This window comes from Molothrus aeneus, chromosome 29, assembly GCF_037042795.1.
Source record: "Molothrus aeneus isolate 106 chromosome 29, BPBGC_Maene_1.0, whole genome shotgun sequence".
In the NCBI taxonomy this organism is placed as follows: domain Eukaryota; kingdom Metazoa; phylum Chordata; class Aves; order Passeriformes; family Icteridae; genus Molothrus; species Molothrus aeneus.
The window spans coordinates 3,522,594-3,536,679 of NC_089674.1; the positions used below are offsets into that span (position 1 = coordinate 3,522,594).

The window sequence follows — 14,086 nt, forward strand, 5'->3', positions numbered from 1 at the left end:
CATCCCGATCCCGTTCCCCGTCTGGATCCCGATCCCGATCCCCGTCAGGATCCCGATCCCGATCCCGGTCCCTGTCCTAATCGTGATCCCGGTCCCTGTCCTGATCCCGATTCCGGTCCCGATCCCAATCCTGCTCCTGGTCCCCATCCCGATCCCAGTCCAGATCCCAATCCCGATCCCAGTCCAGATCCCAGTCCCGATCCCGGTCCCTGTCCTGATCCCGATTCCGGTCCCGATCCCAATCCTGCTCCTGGTCCCCATCCCAATCCCGGTCCGGATCCCGGTCCCGGTCCCGGCGCGATGTGATCGCTCCCGCACCATGTCCCGGCAGCGAGGTACGGGGGGGGGGGGGCTCCGAAGGGATGCGAGGCCGGGGGGCACCAACCCCAAACCGGGGGGAAAAGGGGGGTTCAGCCCTGGGGGAGCCCGTGGGAGCGGGGAAGGGAAAAGGGGGTTCGGGAAAAGAGGAGGGGGTGAAAAGGGGGGAGTGGGAGGCGCGGGGGCTGCGGGGTCAGAGCTGGAGGGGAAGGAGGGACGGGGTGTCCCCCCGACATTGGGGTGTCCTCCCCGACATTGGGGTGTCCCCCCGACATTGGGGTGCCATGTCAGGCTGGGGGGGCCCAGCGCCCCTTCCAGCCCCCTCCCAGGGGCAATTTGGGGGTGCAGCAGCCGCGGGGGGAGCGTCCCCACCCTGCAGCCGTGGCCTGGAGCCTCCGCACATGACGAGTCACGCTGTGGCCGCGAGCAGCTCCCCGCAGCCTCCTCTGAGTCATCCCGCGCTGGGCCCGAGCCACCCCCGGGGTCCCCCGGGTCACCTCCACACCCCCGCACCCCCCGGGCGCCTCGTGGCTCGGATAAAACCCCAAAAGGCTGCCCCGAATCACCGCCCGCGCTGGCATCACCCGGGTGCTGCCGTTCCCATGGCATCCCCGGGGCCGCGAGGATGAGGAAGACGGCACGAGGATGATGATGATGAGGATGCCACCGTGCCGCGGGCGGGAGCTTTGCTAGGAGACGCTCTGTGTGTGTTTGGGGGGCGTTTTCCTCCCGCCCCGCAGACCGAGGCTGATGTTTTCCATCCCGGCCGCTTTCCCTTGGCACGGCAGCGGGCACCGGGCACCGGGCCAGGGCTCAGGGCAGCCCCTGCAGCCGCTGCGGGCACGGCTGGGCACGGCTGGGCACGGATCGCTGCCCCAGCGGCCGGGGGAGGGCGCGGGGGGGCGCAGCGAGGGCAAAAGGGTGAGAGAGAGGACGGAGATGTCATTGCCGAGGAATTCAGCCTGGGCGGAGGAGAGCAGAAAGGGAGGGAGGGGACGAGCCAGGCCCGCTGGCCAGGGGGGGACAGTCCCGTGTGCCCCACGCCGCCCGCAGGTCCCTCCAGCGCTCCCCTGCCCCAGCCCCCGCCGCTTTTCCCGCTGGGAGCTCTTCCCCCCCTTCCCTGCCCCGGTTTCCAGGGAAATCCAGATGTTTGGGCCCAGCTCCGGCGTTGCTCGGCCCGGACTCAGCGCTGCCAGATGTTTCCTCTCCCCCCGGGCTGGGTGTGGGCTCCGCGTCCGGGGACGCGCGGAGGGGACGGGGGGACCCCGGTGCCAGCAGCTCCGGGCAGGGGAGGGGGCGTCACCCGGCCCTGGGACCCTGTGACCGGGGGGCTCCTTCCTCTGCCTCACCCAGGGAGTGCCAGCGCCTTTTTGGGGTGCACCACATCCCCGTTAACACAGAGAAATTTGGGATTCATCCCCGTTAACCTGGAGAATTTTGGGATTCATCCCCATTAACCTGGAGAAATTTGGGATTCATCCCTGTTAACTGGAAGAAATTTGGGATTCATCCATGTTAACCCGGAGAAAGTTGGGATGAATCCCCATTAACCTGAAGAAATTTGGGATGAATCCCCATTAACTGGAAGAAATTTGGGATTCATCCCTGTTAACCCATAGAAATTTGGAGTTCGGGGATCTGGGGGTGTCGGGGTCACCTGTGGCGCTGCAGGTGCAGCATCGGCCGGTGGTGGCCTCACTGGCACTGTCCCTTTCCAGCTGTGCGGTGGCACAGGGGCTCCAGCAGGGCCCGGGGTGCTCTGGGGACAGCTGGCACCGGTGCCAGGCCGTGGGTGTTTGTTCCCAGAGCCCGGGGGGAGCCGGGCAGTGACCCCGGGGCACCGAGGGACATCTGCCCACTGCGGTGGTGGCACCCGGAGGCGCCCAGGGCGGGAGGGCCCTGCAGGAGCGGGGACAGACCGAGGGCACTCCTGGTCCTGCCCTGCAGCACCTGCACGGACCCCAAACTGTCCCCACCGGGGACAGAGGGACAGAGGGACCTGCCCGGAGTCCCTCGCGACACCGCGGGGTGGCGGCGGTGCTGGCCCGGCCCTCCCGCTGTCCCTGCTGCGGGCACAAAGCAGCTCCTTGTCCCTCTGTCCTTCCCCGCCTGGCGCTGAGCCCCGACCCCTGTCCCTACCCTCGGCATTTCAGCCTTCATCAGCCGCTCCAGCCTGCCGGGGCTCCTCTTCCTCCTCCTCATCTTCCTCATCATCCTCCTCCTCCTCCTCCTCCTCCGCACGTGCAGCAGCAGCAGCAGCCCCCGCCCACGGCTGCCCCGGTGCACCCGGGAACAAACCGGCTCTGTGAGCACAACAGAGGAGCCTTCATCCCCGCAGGGCCCCCTCCTCATCCTCCCCCGGTGCCCCCGCGCCCGTCAATGGCCGCATTGTGCCCGCCTGGGGCAGGTGCCGCAGCAGGGCAGGGCTGGTGGGACCGGGCACATACCTGCCATGGCATCGGGGACACCTCCTGGCACTGGGGACACACTATGGCATGGGGGACACCTCCTGGCATCGGGGACACCCCATGGAATTGGGGACACCCCATGGAATTGGGATCCTTCTATGGCATCGGGGACACCCCATGGCATTGGGGACACCCCATGGAATTGGGGACACCCTATGGCATCAGGGACACCTCCTGGCATCGGGGACACCCCATGGAATTGGGATCCTCCTATGGCATCGGGGACACCTCTATAGCATTGGGGACCCTCCATGGCATCAGGGACAACCCAAGGCATTGGGGACACCCCATGGCATCGGGGACACCCCACAGCATCAGGGATCCCCCTATGGCATTGGGGACACCCCACAGCATCAGGGATCCCCCTATGGCATTGGGGACACCCCACAGCATCAGAGATCCCCCTATGGCATTGGGGACACCCCACAGCATCAGGGACACCCCACAGCATTAGGGACACCCCCACGGCATCGGGGACACCCCACAGCATCAGGGATCCCCCTATGGCATTGAGGACACCCCCTGGCATCGGGGACACCCCACAGCATCAGGGACACCCCCACGGCATCGGGGACACCCCACAGCATCAGGGATCCCCCTATGGCATTGGGGACCCCCCACAGCATCAGGGACCCCCCACAGCATTGGGGACCCCCCGGCCGTGCCCAGTGCAGGAGGCAGGGCCGGCGCAGCCCCCACGGTGCTCTGCGTGTGCGGTGTCACGCTGCTGTCGCTGTCCCCTGCAGACCTGGACAAGCTGCTGTCGGACCTGCGCTCCTTCCTGCTCCTCCTGGACCGTGAGAGCCTCAGCGCCGCCGCTCGGGCCAAGAAGAGCTCGGTGTGGGAGCTGCTGGGGCGGCTGCAGGGCCCGGGTGAGTGCGGGGCTGGGGCTGTGTCTTGTACTGGATTGGTTAGCGAGAATCAGAATATTCAACGCAGAAGAAGATTTATGGTATCGGAATGGGAACTTCGCCCTGGTGCCCCTTTTACTCTCTTATGTTTTTGCTCTCTTACCCTCTTACTCTCTTATCCTCTTTTAGTCTCTCTCTCATCCTCTCTCCCCCTCTCTTCTCTCAGGCCTGCTCTGAGCTGTGCCTGGCAGCTCCCAGCAGGCCCCTGCACTTGGCCCTTTGCAATAAACCCCAAATTCCATGACCAGAAGAAGATTTCTTGTACTGTAATGGGAACCTCACTCTCATCCTCTTTACCACTCCCTTTGCCTCTCTCCCTCTTTGGGCCTGCTCCGAGCTGTGCCTGGCAGCTCCCAGCAGGGCCCTGCCCTTGGCCCTTTGCAATGAACCCCAAATTCCCCACCTGGCTGCAGAGATCTCTCATCTTCCTCCGTCCCCACCATCCCTGACACTCCTACAGGGATGGGGGTGCACAGGGTCACCAGGGTTAGGAGTATGAACGTGATTTGGGCCAGTGAGAGTCCATGACCCTCCCTGGGCCTTGCCCCCTCGCAGCAGAGGATGCCGAGTACATGATCATGCGCTGCCTCTCGCCCTCCCCGGGGCCCCCGCAGGGCCGGACCAGCCCGGGTGAGTGTCCCCCCCCTCCCCATCTCCTCCTCCACGCGTGTTTTGGGGGGGTCCCCGACCCCTCAGCTCCCCGGCACGGAGCTGCCACTGCTGCTTTTCCCCGCAGGCTCCGGGAGCGCGGATGCAGCGGGAGGCAGAGCCCGGCCGAGCCCGCCCGGAGCGGTGAGAGGGGAAACGAGGGGCTGGGGGGCTCAGGAGGGTGGGAGAGGGGGCAGAGAGGGGCTGGGGGGCTCAGGGGGTGGGAGAGAGGACAGAGAGGGGCTGGAGGGGCTCGGGGGATGGGAGAGGGGGCAGAGAGGGGCTGGGGGGCTCAGGGGGTGGCAGAGGGGGCACAGAAGGAGCTCAGGGGGTGGCAGAGGGGCTGGGGGGCTTAGGAGGGTGGGAGAGGGGGCAGAGAGGGGCTGGGGGGCTCAGGGGGATGAGAGAGGGGCTGGGGGGGCTGGGGGGGCTCAGGGCGGGCACCGAGGGAGCTCAGGGGGTTGAGAGAGGGGGCAGAGAGGGGCTGAGGGGGCTCAGGGGGTGGGAGAGGGCGCAGAGAGGGGGCTCAGGGGGTGGCAGAGGGGGGCCCATCCCATGCCCACGATGGCACCGCTGGCCAGCCTTGCTGGCAGCGAGGCTCCAACCAGCCTGGAAGGTTTTTTGGTGCCCACCCGCCCCCGGACCCTGCGAGGTTCCCACACATCTGGAACCCCCCCTGTACCCCCAGAACAAGGAGCCGGGCGCCCCCCCGAGACCCCCGCCCCCCCCGGCCCCCCCGGCCGATGACTCCTACGAGGACACGGAACCCCCCGGGCACGGCAGAACCGGTGAGGACCCCCCGCGCCCCCTCCCCAGCGCCCCCCGCCCTCCCCAGCCCTGACCCCATCCCCGCTCCCAGGCGGCGGCGACAGCGACAGCAGCCACTACGAGTCGTACGGAGAGGAGGAAGAGGAGGAGGAGGAGGAGGCGGTGAAGGACCGGGCTCATTACCTGCGCTGCAGCGCCGAGGCCGAGCCCCCCGGGCGCCCCGAGGCGCAGCTCTGCGGGTTCCTGTGGAGGAAGCGCTGGCTCGGGCAGTGGGCAAAGCAGCTCTTCATCGTCAGGGAGCACGTGCTGCTGGTGAGGAGGGTGCATGGAGGCATGGAGGGGGAAGGTGAGACAGGAAAGCCTCATAAATATGATTGTCTGGCAAAAGATGTCGAGAATATAAGCGAGATTGAAATGAAAGCAAGTTTAGGTGATCCAGGGGGGACAGACACACAGACAGACAGGCGGAGTGTTGGGGAGGATGAAACAGGAAAGCCTTATCAATATGATTGTCTGGCAAAAGATTTTGAGAATATGGAAACTATAAGTGAGATTGAAATGAAAGCAGCTTTGAGATCCCTCAGTTACTGAACAACTGGAAAACAATGGTGTGGCCGGCTGAAGGTGATCCCCTTTTGATGGAACAACACCCTCTGCTTGCAGACAGCTCCAAGGGTCAGAGCAGACCCTGCCAGCTTGGCAGAAGGGGCCCAAAGAGGAGTTTGTAGGGTTTAAAATGGAACACAGTGTGGTGATGTACTGATTCTATAGGCTGTATGTAAATGCTGTAGGATTTGTATCTTGTACTGGATTGGTTAGTGAGAATCAGAATATTCAACACAGAAGAAGATTTATGGTATTGGAATGGGAACCTCGCTCTCTTACCCTTTTGCTCTCTCACCCTCTCATCCTCTCTCCCCCTCTCCTCTCTCAGTCCTGCTCTGAGCTGTGCCTGGCAGCTCCCAGCAGGGCCCTGCCCTTGGCCCTTTGCAATAAACCCCAAATTCCCCACCTGGCTGCAGAGATCTCTGCTCTCCATCCATCCCCACCATCCCACCCCCCTCACTCCTACAGGCATGGAGGGGCTCCCCTGGCCCCTCGGAGCCCCCCTGACCCCGCTGTGCCCCCCTCAGGGTTTCAGGTGCGCCGCTGACCTGCAGCCCGTGCTGGAGCTGGACCTGCGCGGCTGCCGCGTCACCGCCAAGGACAAGCGGGGCAAGAAGATGCCGCACGCCCTGAAGGTGACAGGGACAGCAGGAGAGGTGCTGGTCATCGGCTTCCAGAGCCGGCAGCAGGCCGAGGACTGGAGGAAGGTTTGGAGGTGTTGCCGCCGGGCAGGAGCGGGGTGGGCAGGGGGCTGCCGCTGGCTGGGGGCTCTGTATAAATCACCAAGTTCCTCCATCTTTGTCTCCACAACCCCCATACCAAAAATCCTAAAATCAACATTTTCACCCTGTGATCATTTTATTATTACACTATTCAAACTTCTGTGACTTTCCGGTCCTCATACAAAGCTGGCAACTCGCTCCAGGGGTCAAAATCAAACCCACAGGTGTTCTGGGCTGCGTACATGGGGGGGTCCTGAGCAACTCTGGACACCCAGAGGGATGCACTGAGTTCTGACAGAAGTGGAAATAGGATGGGGGTGGAGAGGGTCACCAGGGTTAAGAGTTTTATCGCCAGCTGGGGGCTGTGCACAAATCACAAACAGGACAGGGCTGCTGGGAACGTGCCTTGAGCTGTTTGATTTTCCAGCATCAGCCTCATTCCATGGTTATGACAATGGGAAGATGCCACCAGCTCACATCCCAGGCAGTAGATCAAAGAACTTAATGTTACAGCTCACTTTATAAGTGTTTTGACCAATCCCACAAAGCAGAAGCACATTGACAGTAGTTCTATCCAACCACTGTAAGCACAGGTACCTTTGGTTAAACAATGCTTGCTTATTTCAAATACAATACCTGCTTGTGAGCCTTCAAACACAATGCACAGAGCTCCATTATTAAGCTTAGAACTTCCTAATATCTCTCTAGATAAACTTTTCTGTAGTTTAGAGAGTTATTCTAGACAAGTGTTAATACACAGACCATTGTTCTAGTTGTCTTTGCTTTTCTACAGTTTAAATAATTTTTCTGCTGCCCAATCTCATGGCTGCTGCTCAGCTCCACTCACAGTTCTGCTGTCTCTGAGGCCTTTTGCAGCTTTCCCAAACCCCTCTGATTCCGTAGATTCCCACAGGGGAAATGGGGGCGCAGCCCTGCTCAGGTGCTCCCGGGGTGTGTCCCCATTCCCTTTTTGGGGTTGTGAGGAGCGGGAGCGAGGGGTGCAGCGCTGCCCGTTTGGCTCTGCAGGTGATCGAGGAGGTGAGCAGCGATGCCCCGAGCGGGCTGGCAGCGCTCAGTGTCCCCGCACCGCCTTCCTCGAGGCTCAGCAGGGTGAGTTTGTCCCCTGGGAAACTCAGGAGTGGCTCAGGAATACACCCCAACCCCAAATCCTGGGCTCCTTTTGGGAAGGGGGTCAGGAGTGCACCCCAACCCCAAATCCTGGGCTCCTTTTGGGGAGGGGGTCAGGAGTGCACCCCAACCCCAAATCCTGGGCTCCTTTTGGGGAGGGGGTCGGGAATACACCCCAACCCGAAATCCCGCACTCCTTTGGGGAGGGGGTCAGGAATACACCCCAACCCCAAATCCCGCACTCCTTTGGGGAGGGGGTCAGGAATACACCCCAACCCCAAATCCCGCACTCCTTTGGGGAGGGGGTCGGGAATACACCCCAACCCGAAATCCCGCACTCCTTTTGGGGAGGGGGTCGGGCTCAGGAATACACCCCAACCCCAAATCCCGCACTCCTTTTGGGGAGGGGGTCAGGGTGCAGGGGGCTGAGACCCCACCCAGCTGGGTTCTGAGCCTGCCGCACCCCAGCTCGGCAAGGAGGAAGAGGAGGATGAGAATCGCTGCCGGCAGAGCCCGGCCCGCAGCCCGCGGCCCGGAGAGGACGCCAAAGGAGGTGGGGGCTGCGAGGGGCTGGGGGTCGGGGGGCTGCAAAGGGCCGGGGTTTTGGGGGTACCTGCGAGGGGCCGGGGCTCGGGGGGTGCTGTCCCCGGACGAGGCTGCAAAGGGCCGGGGTTTGGGGGGTACCTGCGAGGGGCCGGGGGTGCCGGGCCGGGGTTTTGGGGGTGCCACCCTCGGGGGGGGCAGCAAAGGGCCGGGGTTCGGGGGGGGGTGCTGGGCCGGGGTTCCGGGGTTGCCGCCCCCCGTGGGAGCTGTGAGGGGCCGGGGTTTTGGGGGTGCCGCCCTCGGTGGAGGCTGCAAAGGGCTGGGGTTTGGGGGGGCTGCAAAGGGCCGAGGTTTTGGGGGGTGCCACCCTCGTGGGGGGCTGCAAAGGGCCGGGGTTTGGGGGGTACCTGCGAGGGGCCGGGGCTCGGGGGTGCTGTCCCCGGGCGAGGTTGCAAAGGGCCGGGGTTTTGGGGGAGCTGCGAGGGGTCGGGGGTGCCGGGCCGGGGTTTGGGGGTGCCGCCCCCGTGGGGGGCTGCGAGGGGCCGGGATTTGGGGGTGCCGCTGACCGGGTGCCCGCAGGGTTCCTGGCCGTGCGGCTGCGGGGCCGCTGGCAGCGCCTGTGGTGCGCGGTCCGGCACGGAGCCCTGCGCATGTTCCCGGAGCCCGGCGCTGCCCAGCGCCCCGTGTGCGCCCTGCGCCTGGACGGCTGCGAGGTGACCCCCGGGGCGGCCGCCGGATCCCCCCAAAACCTCCGGATCCGAATCGCCCAGCGCGGCCGGGAGCTCGCCCTGCTGCAGGTGAGGGACCGGCAGGGTACCCCCGAGTCACTCCTGGGGGGCACCTGGACCCTGTCTAAGGGGGCACCCCTGAGCCCAGATCCTGTCCTGTCACACACCCCCGAGCCCAGACCCTTCCTGGGGGCACCCCTGAGCCCAGACCCTGCCCCGGGGGCACCCCCTGAGCCCAGCCCCTGCCCCCCCCAGGCCCGTTCGGACGAGGAAAGGGAAGTGTGGCTGAAGACCCTGCAGGCCAGGGGAGGAGCAGAGCCAAAGAAGGGCGACGGGCCCCCCCCGAGACCCCCCAGGCCGAGCAGCCGCCCCGCTGCCGGGTAAGGACCTTGGGGACCCCCCGGCCCTCCCGCTCCGGGTGGGGTGCGGGGGTAACGCGACCCCTCTGCCCTCAGGGGGCTCCTGCTGCGCCGGGTGCCCACCCCCAACGCCTACATGGACGATCCCTTCGGGCAGGGACCAGCTGAGACCCCCAAACGTCTCTACTCCAACGCGGAGCGGCTGCAGCAGCTGGTAACGTCTGCCGGGGGTCTGTGCCCCCCACTCGTGCCCCTCAGCGCGGGGGGATCCACTCCCACTCCCACTCCACCATCCCCTTGCCCACGGGCTTCTCTCGGCCTTCCTTCGGCAGCAGCAGAGCCTGGACCGGGCAGCGCAGGGGCAGCGCCCGAGACCCGCGTCTGCCGTGCCCAGCGGTGCCAGCAGCGCCGCCCCGGGCGGTGCCCGGCCCGCGCACGCAGGTGAGAGGGGCGGGGTGTGCCCACCTTCCCCAGAGCTGGGATTTCTGTGTCCTTCCCCTGTTCTTCCTCCCCAGCGTTCCTCCTCTTCCCTTCCTCCTGATCACCCTTTCTCTTCCCTTTCTCCCCAGTGTCCCTCCTCTGCTCTGTCCTCTGAGCATCCTTCCCCTGCCTTTCCTCCTCACCCTCCTTCCTGCCCTTCCTCCTCACCCTCCCTCCTGATTATCCTTTCTCTTCTCTTTCTCCAGACCCTCCCTGTTCTTTCCTTCCTTCCCACCTTCTCTTCTCTTCTCTTCTCTTCTCTTCTCTTCTCTTCTCTTCTCTTCTCTTCTCTTCTCTTCTCTTCTCTCTTCTCTTCTCTTCTCTTCTCTTCTCTTCTCTTCTCTTCTCTTCTCTTCTCTTCTCTTCTCTTCTCTTCTCTTCTCTTCTCTTCTCTTCTCTTCTCTTCTCTTCTCTTCTCTTCTCTTCCCCATCACCCTTACTCTCCCTTCCTTCCCCTGCCCCTCCTCCTGATCCTCCCTCCTCTTCCCTTCCTCATCAGCCTTTCTCTTCCCTTCATCCTGATCATTCTTTCTATTCCCCTCCTTCCCACCATCCTTTCTCTTCCTCTGGACCCTCCCTCTTCTTCCCTTCCCTTCCCTTCCCTTCCCTTCCCTTCCCTTCCCTTCCCTTCCCTTCCCTTCCCTTCCCTTCCCTTCCCTTCCCTTCCCTTCCCTTCCCTTCCCTTCCCTTCCCTTCCCTTCCCTTCCCTTCCCTTCCCTTCCCTTCCTCCTGACCGTGCCTCCTCTTCCCTCCCTCCCCAGCTCTCCAGGCCAGGCCTGCCAGTGCCCAGCTGCCCCAGGACAGCCCCAGCCTGCAGAGCCGGGATCTGTGCCCGTCCCAGCACACCCTGACCCTGCCCCAGACGAGGGGCACGCGGGAAGGGCTCGAGGTCCTCGTCGGTAGGAGCACGCAGGGGCTCTGGGGATGTTATGGTCTCTTCCAGACAGGTCTTGTGAGCTCTCAGAGAAATATTTCACACCTAAAATAGCATAAAATCAGCAAGATGGCTTCTGTAGTAGTGTTAGAAGCAGAAAAGTTTTAAGGGAAGGCAAAATGACAAAGCTCTTTACAGAGAAAACCTGAGCTGAGGGCAAAAATCTCTCACTCCTAGTAAAACACCCTACAAAAAACATTTATTCTTTTGTTCTCTTCTTTTTCTAGTAAATTGCTTGAGTGAGACTTTTTAGCTTCTGTCTCACTGGCTGTCCTTCAGTTTGAAGTAAAGTCCCCAAAGTCCTATGAAGTGTCTTTTTTTCTAATTAAAGAGAGATTGTCTTTTCCTTTTTAAAAAGACAAAAGATAATTTAGTCACTCTGTTGTGGCATTCACATTCTCTGAAAAAATCCCTTCGCCCAGGATTTTTCTCCTGGGAAGCTGAGAAGCCTCAGAGAAAAAGGAAAACAATTCTGATCTTATTTGCTTCTCCTGTGTTTTGCTCCTTTGGAATGTGTTTGGAGATTGTTTACCCACAGGTGATTGTTTCATTGGATTCTGCTGGGAGTTGTTTTCACTCTTTTGGCCAATCAGGGCCAAGCTGTGTCAGGGCTCTGGAAAGAGTCAGGAGTTTTCATTATTATCTTTTGAGCATTGAGTATCTTTTCTGTATTCTTTAGTATAGTTTAGAATAGTATTCTTTAACATAATATAGTATCATAAAATAGTGAGAACATGGAGTCAGATGCATCACTCCTGACTTCATTGGGGCATTTCTCAGCAAATACAAAATTCTTTTCCTGCACTCTGGGCCAGGCACTGTCCACTCCTGGCTGGGCACTGCCCACTCTGGGGTCAGGCACTGCCCACTCTGTGGCCACTCCTGGATGGGCACTGCCTACTCTGGGGTTGGGAACTGCCCACTCTGGGGTCACTCTGGGCCGGGCACTGCCCACTCCTGGCCGGGCACTGCCCACTCCTGGTGGGCACTGCCTACTCCTGGCTAGGCACTGCCCACTCTGGGGTCACTCTGGGTCAGGCACTGCCCATTCTGGGCTGGGCACTGCCCACTCTTGGCAGGGCACTGCCCACAGTGGGCCGGGCACTGCTCACTCTGGGGTCACTCTGGGTCAGGCACTGCCCACTCTTGGCAGGGCACTGCTCACTCTGGGGTTGAGCACTGCCCACTCTCTGCCCACTCCCAGCCGGGCAATGCCCACTCTGTGGCCACTCTGGGTTGGGCACTGCCCACTCCTGGCTGGGCACTGCCCATTCTGTCCTTGCAGGGCACAGAGCCTTTCCCAAGCTGGAGCAGCAGGTGGGGCCGCTGGAGAGGGCCGTGCAGGGCAGGCTGAGAGCCGGCTCCGAGATGAACCTGCTGAGCCTCGGGAAGTCCCTCAAGGGTCACATCGCTGCCACCGCCAGCTCAGCTGGCTCCGAGGTGGGGAACACCGAGGTTTGAATTAAAGGATCCCCTGAATTACAGAGATAGCGAGGTTTGGAGGGAATCTCTCACCCTTTTTGTGCTGTTTTTCCCTCAGGGGTCGTTCCTCAGGCCGCTGCTGAAGCGCACCACGTCAGCCAGGAGCGCCCTGAGGCCGCCGCCATCCCCGGTCGTGGCAGGGAAGGGAAATGTGATGAGGAAGACAAAGGTAATTCTGGATTAGGTGTCTCGGTTTGGAAAGCCAGGTGTCTGCTGAGGAAGGCAGGAGCCTCCCCTGAAATGTAAAAAATGTAAAACCCCCTTTGTGACCGTGCTCACAGGGGTCTGAGGATGAGGGAAGAGATGAGGATCTGACTCCATGTTTCAGAAGGCTGATTTATTATTTTATGATATATATTACATTAAAATTCTACTAAAAGAATAGAAGAAAGGATTTCATCAGAAGGCCAGCTAAGAATAGAAAAGAAGGAATGATCACAAAGGCTTGTGGCTCGGACTCTCTGTCCGAGCCAGCTGACTGTGATTGGCCATTAATTAGAAACAACCACATGAAACCAATCACAGATCCACCTGTTGTATTCCACAGCAGCAGATAACCATTGGTTACATTTTGTTCCTGAGGCCTCTCAGCTTCTTAGGAGAAAAAATCCTAAGGAAAGGATTTTTCATAAAAGATGTCTGCGACACCCCCTCCCTCCAAATTGCTATAAATTTTAAATTAAGGGACTCTCAGACAAAAAATATGGGAGCAGGAATAACAGTTCTTTATTAGGGAAGAAAATAAAAAGATAAAATAAACAATGCAGTGACCAAACCAACACTGCCAGAGTCAGAACCCAGCCTGACACCCTGTGGGTCAGGGTGTGGGCAGCAGAACCATTGGAATTGTGGCTCAGCCCTCCTGCAGTGCCAGGGCTGGTTCTGCTGGAGCAGGGATCCTGGAGAAGGGTGGAGTCTCTTCCTCTGAAGATCCAGGGGAAGGAGAGGCAGCTGCTGCTCCTCTGGGAATCCAGTGGAGAAAAGCCATGCTGTATTTCCAGAAACTCCAGATTATATCCAGGCAGGAATGCTTGGCTGGTGTTCCAGAATCTCCAGATTATATCCGGGTAGGAATGCTTGGCTGGTGTTCCAGAATCTCCAGATTATATCCAGGTAGGAATGCTTGGCTGGTGTTCCAGGATCTCCAGATTATATCCGGGTAGGAATGTTTGGCTCCTCCCTCTGGGCTCACATCTCCCAATGGGATGCTGCAGTTTTTATCAGCCATGCAGGGACATTCAATGGCCTCTTATCAGCAGATGTCTCCCCAGAGGGAGGAGTGGGTGTGGAAGAGATAAGGAAAACTGCCCATGAACAGGAGACAGCTGCCATGCAGATGGGGAATTGAACACAATTTGCTTGGCAATCCAGGACAGAAGGGTTTAGGGGATCCTACACAACAGGGAAATGAGGGATTGACCCCCCACAATTTAATTTATCCAGGAGTGGGAGATGAAATCTGCGATGTGAGCACCACGGAGTCTCCCAGAGAGCGTCGGGCCGCGCGTGGATCGTGCAGGACCAGCCTGGGACCAGCCTGGAATTCGACTTTTACCCACCAGTATCAACGCTACCACTACGCACATCTATTTTTATATCCAGATATATCGATGCACACATATCAGCTCCCCAGCCGGGGGTCTCCTGCCTCTCCCTGCTGCATCCCCACCTCCTTTTTGGGGTGCACACCTCCAGGAGCTGCTGGCTCTGTCCCCAGTGTGGGCCCACCCCGAATTTCCAGGGATGGGTGTGGACAAACCCCGGGGGACACAGATTTATTTGGGAGGGATCCGATTCCATTCCCTGGAGCCAGCGGGACCCGGGCTGGGCCCTGGGTGCTTTTCCAACAGCTGTGCTTGTCAGGGCTTGGTTTGATTGGAGAAATGTTTATTTTGATTTTTTTTTTTTTTTTAGAGAATTAAAAAAAATGAATAATACTTGGGTTTTATGGGAAAGGGTGAGCTGGGAAGTGGGGTGAGGGGGGTGTCCTT

The 14,086-nt window shown here is 60.6% G+C and overlaps 1 protein-coding gene across 1 annotated transcript; it reads left to right on the forward strand.

Annotated features, from left to right (window-relative positions):
• Positions 1–64: 64 nt before the first annotated feature.
• Positions 65–14,013, forward strand: LOC136567710 (actin filament-associated protein 1-like 2). Its single transcript, XM_066567402.1, has 17 exons — positions 65–335; positions 3,533–3,658; positions 4,253–4,327; positions 4,434–4,489; positions 4,998–5,133; positions 5,205–5,425; positions 6,247–6,426; positions 7,468–7,551; positions 8,038–8,122; positions 8,692–8,909; positions 9,096–9,220; positions 9,296–9,413; positions 9,532–9,640; positions 10,429–10,578; positions 11,899–12,053; positions 12,154–12,264; positions 13,539–14,013. Exons 1-17 carry the CDS (start codon positions 320–322, stop codon positions 13,563–13,565), a joined length of 1,992 nt encoding a protein of 663 aa, XP_066423499.1. The 5' UTR covers positions 65–319; the 3' UTR covers positions 13,566–14,013.
• Positions 14,014–14,086: the final 73 nt, after the last annotated feature.

Coding starts and splice junctions, on each gene's coding strand:
- LOC136567710 (XM_066567402.1), top strand. Junction 9,641..10,428: donor TGCCCGGCCCGCGCACGCAG/GTGAGAGGGGCG, acceptor GCCTCCTCTTCC/CTCCCTCCCCAGCTCTCCAG. Junction 12,054..12,153: donor CCAGCTCAGCTGGCTCCGAG/GTGGGGAACACC, acceptor TTTTTCCCTCAG/GGGTCGTTCCTCAGGCCGCT.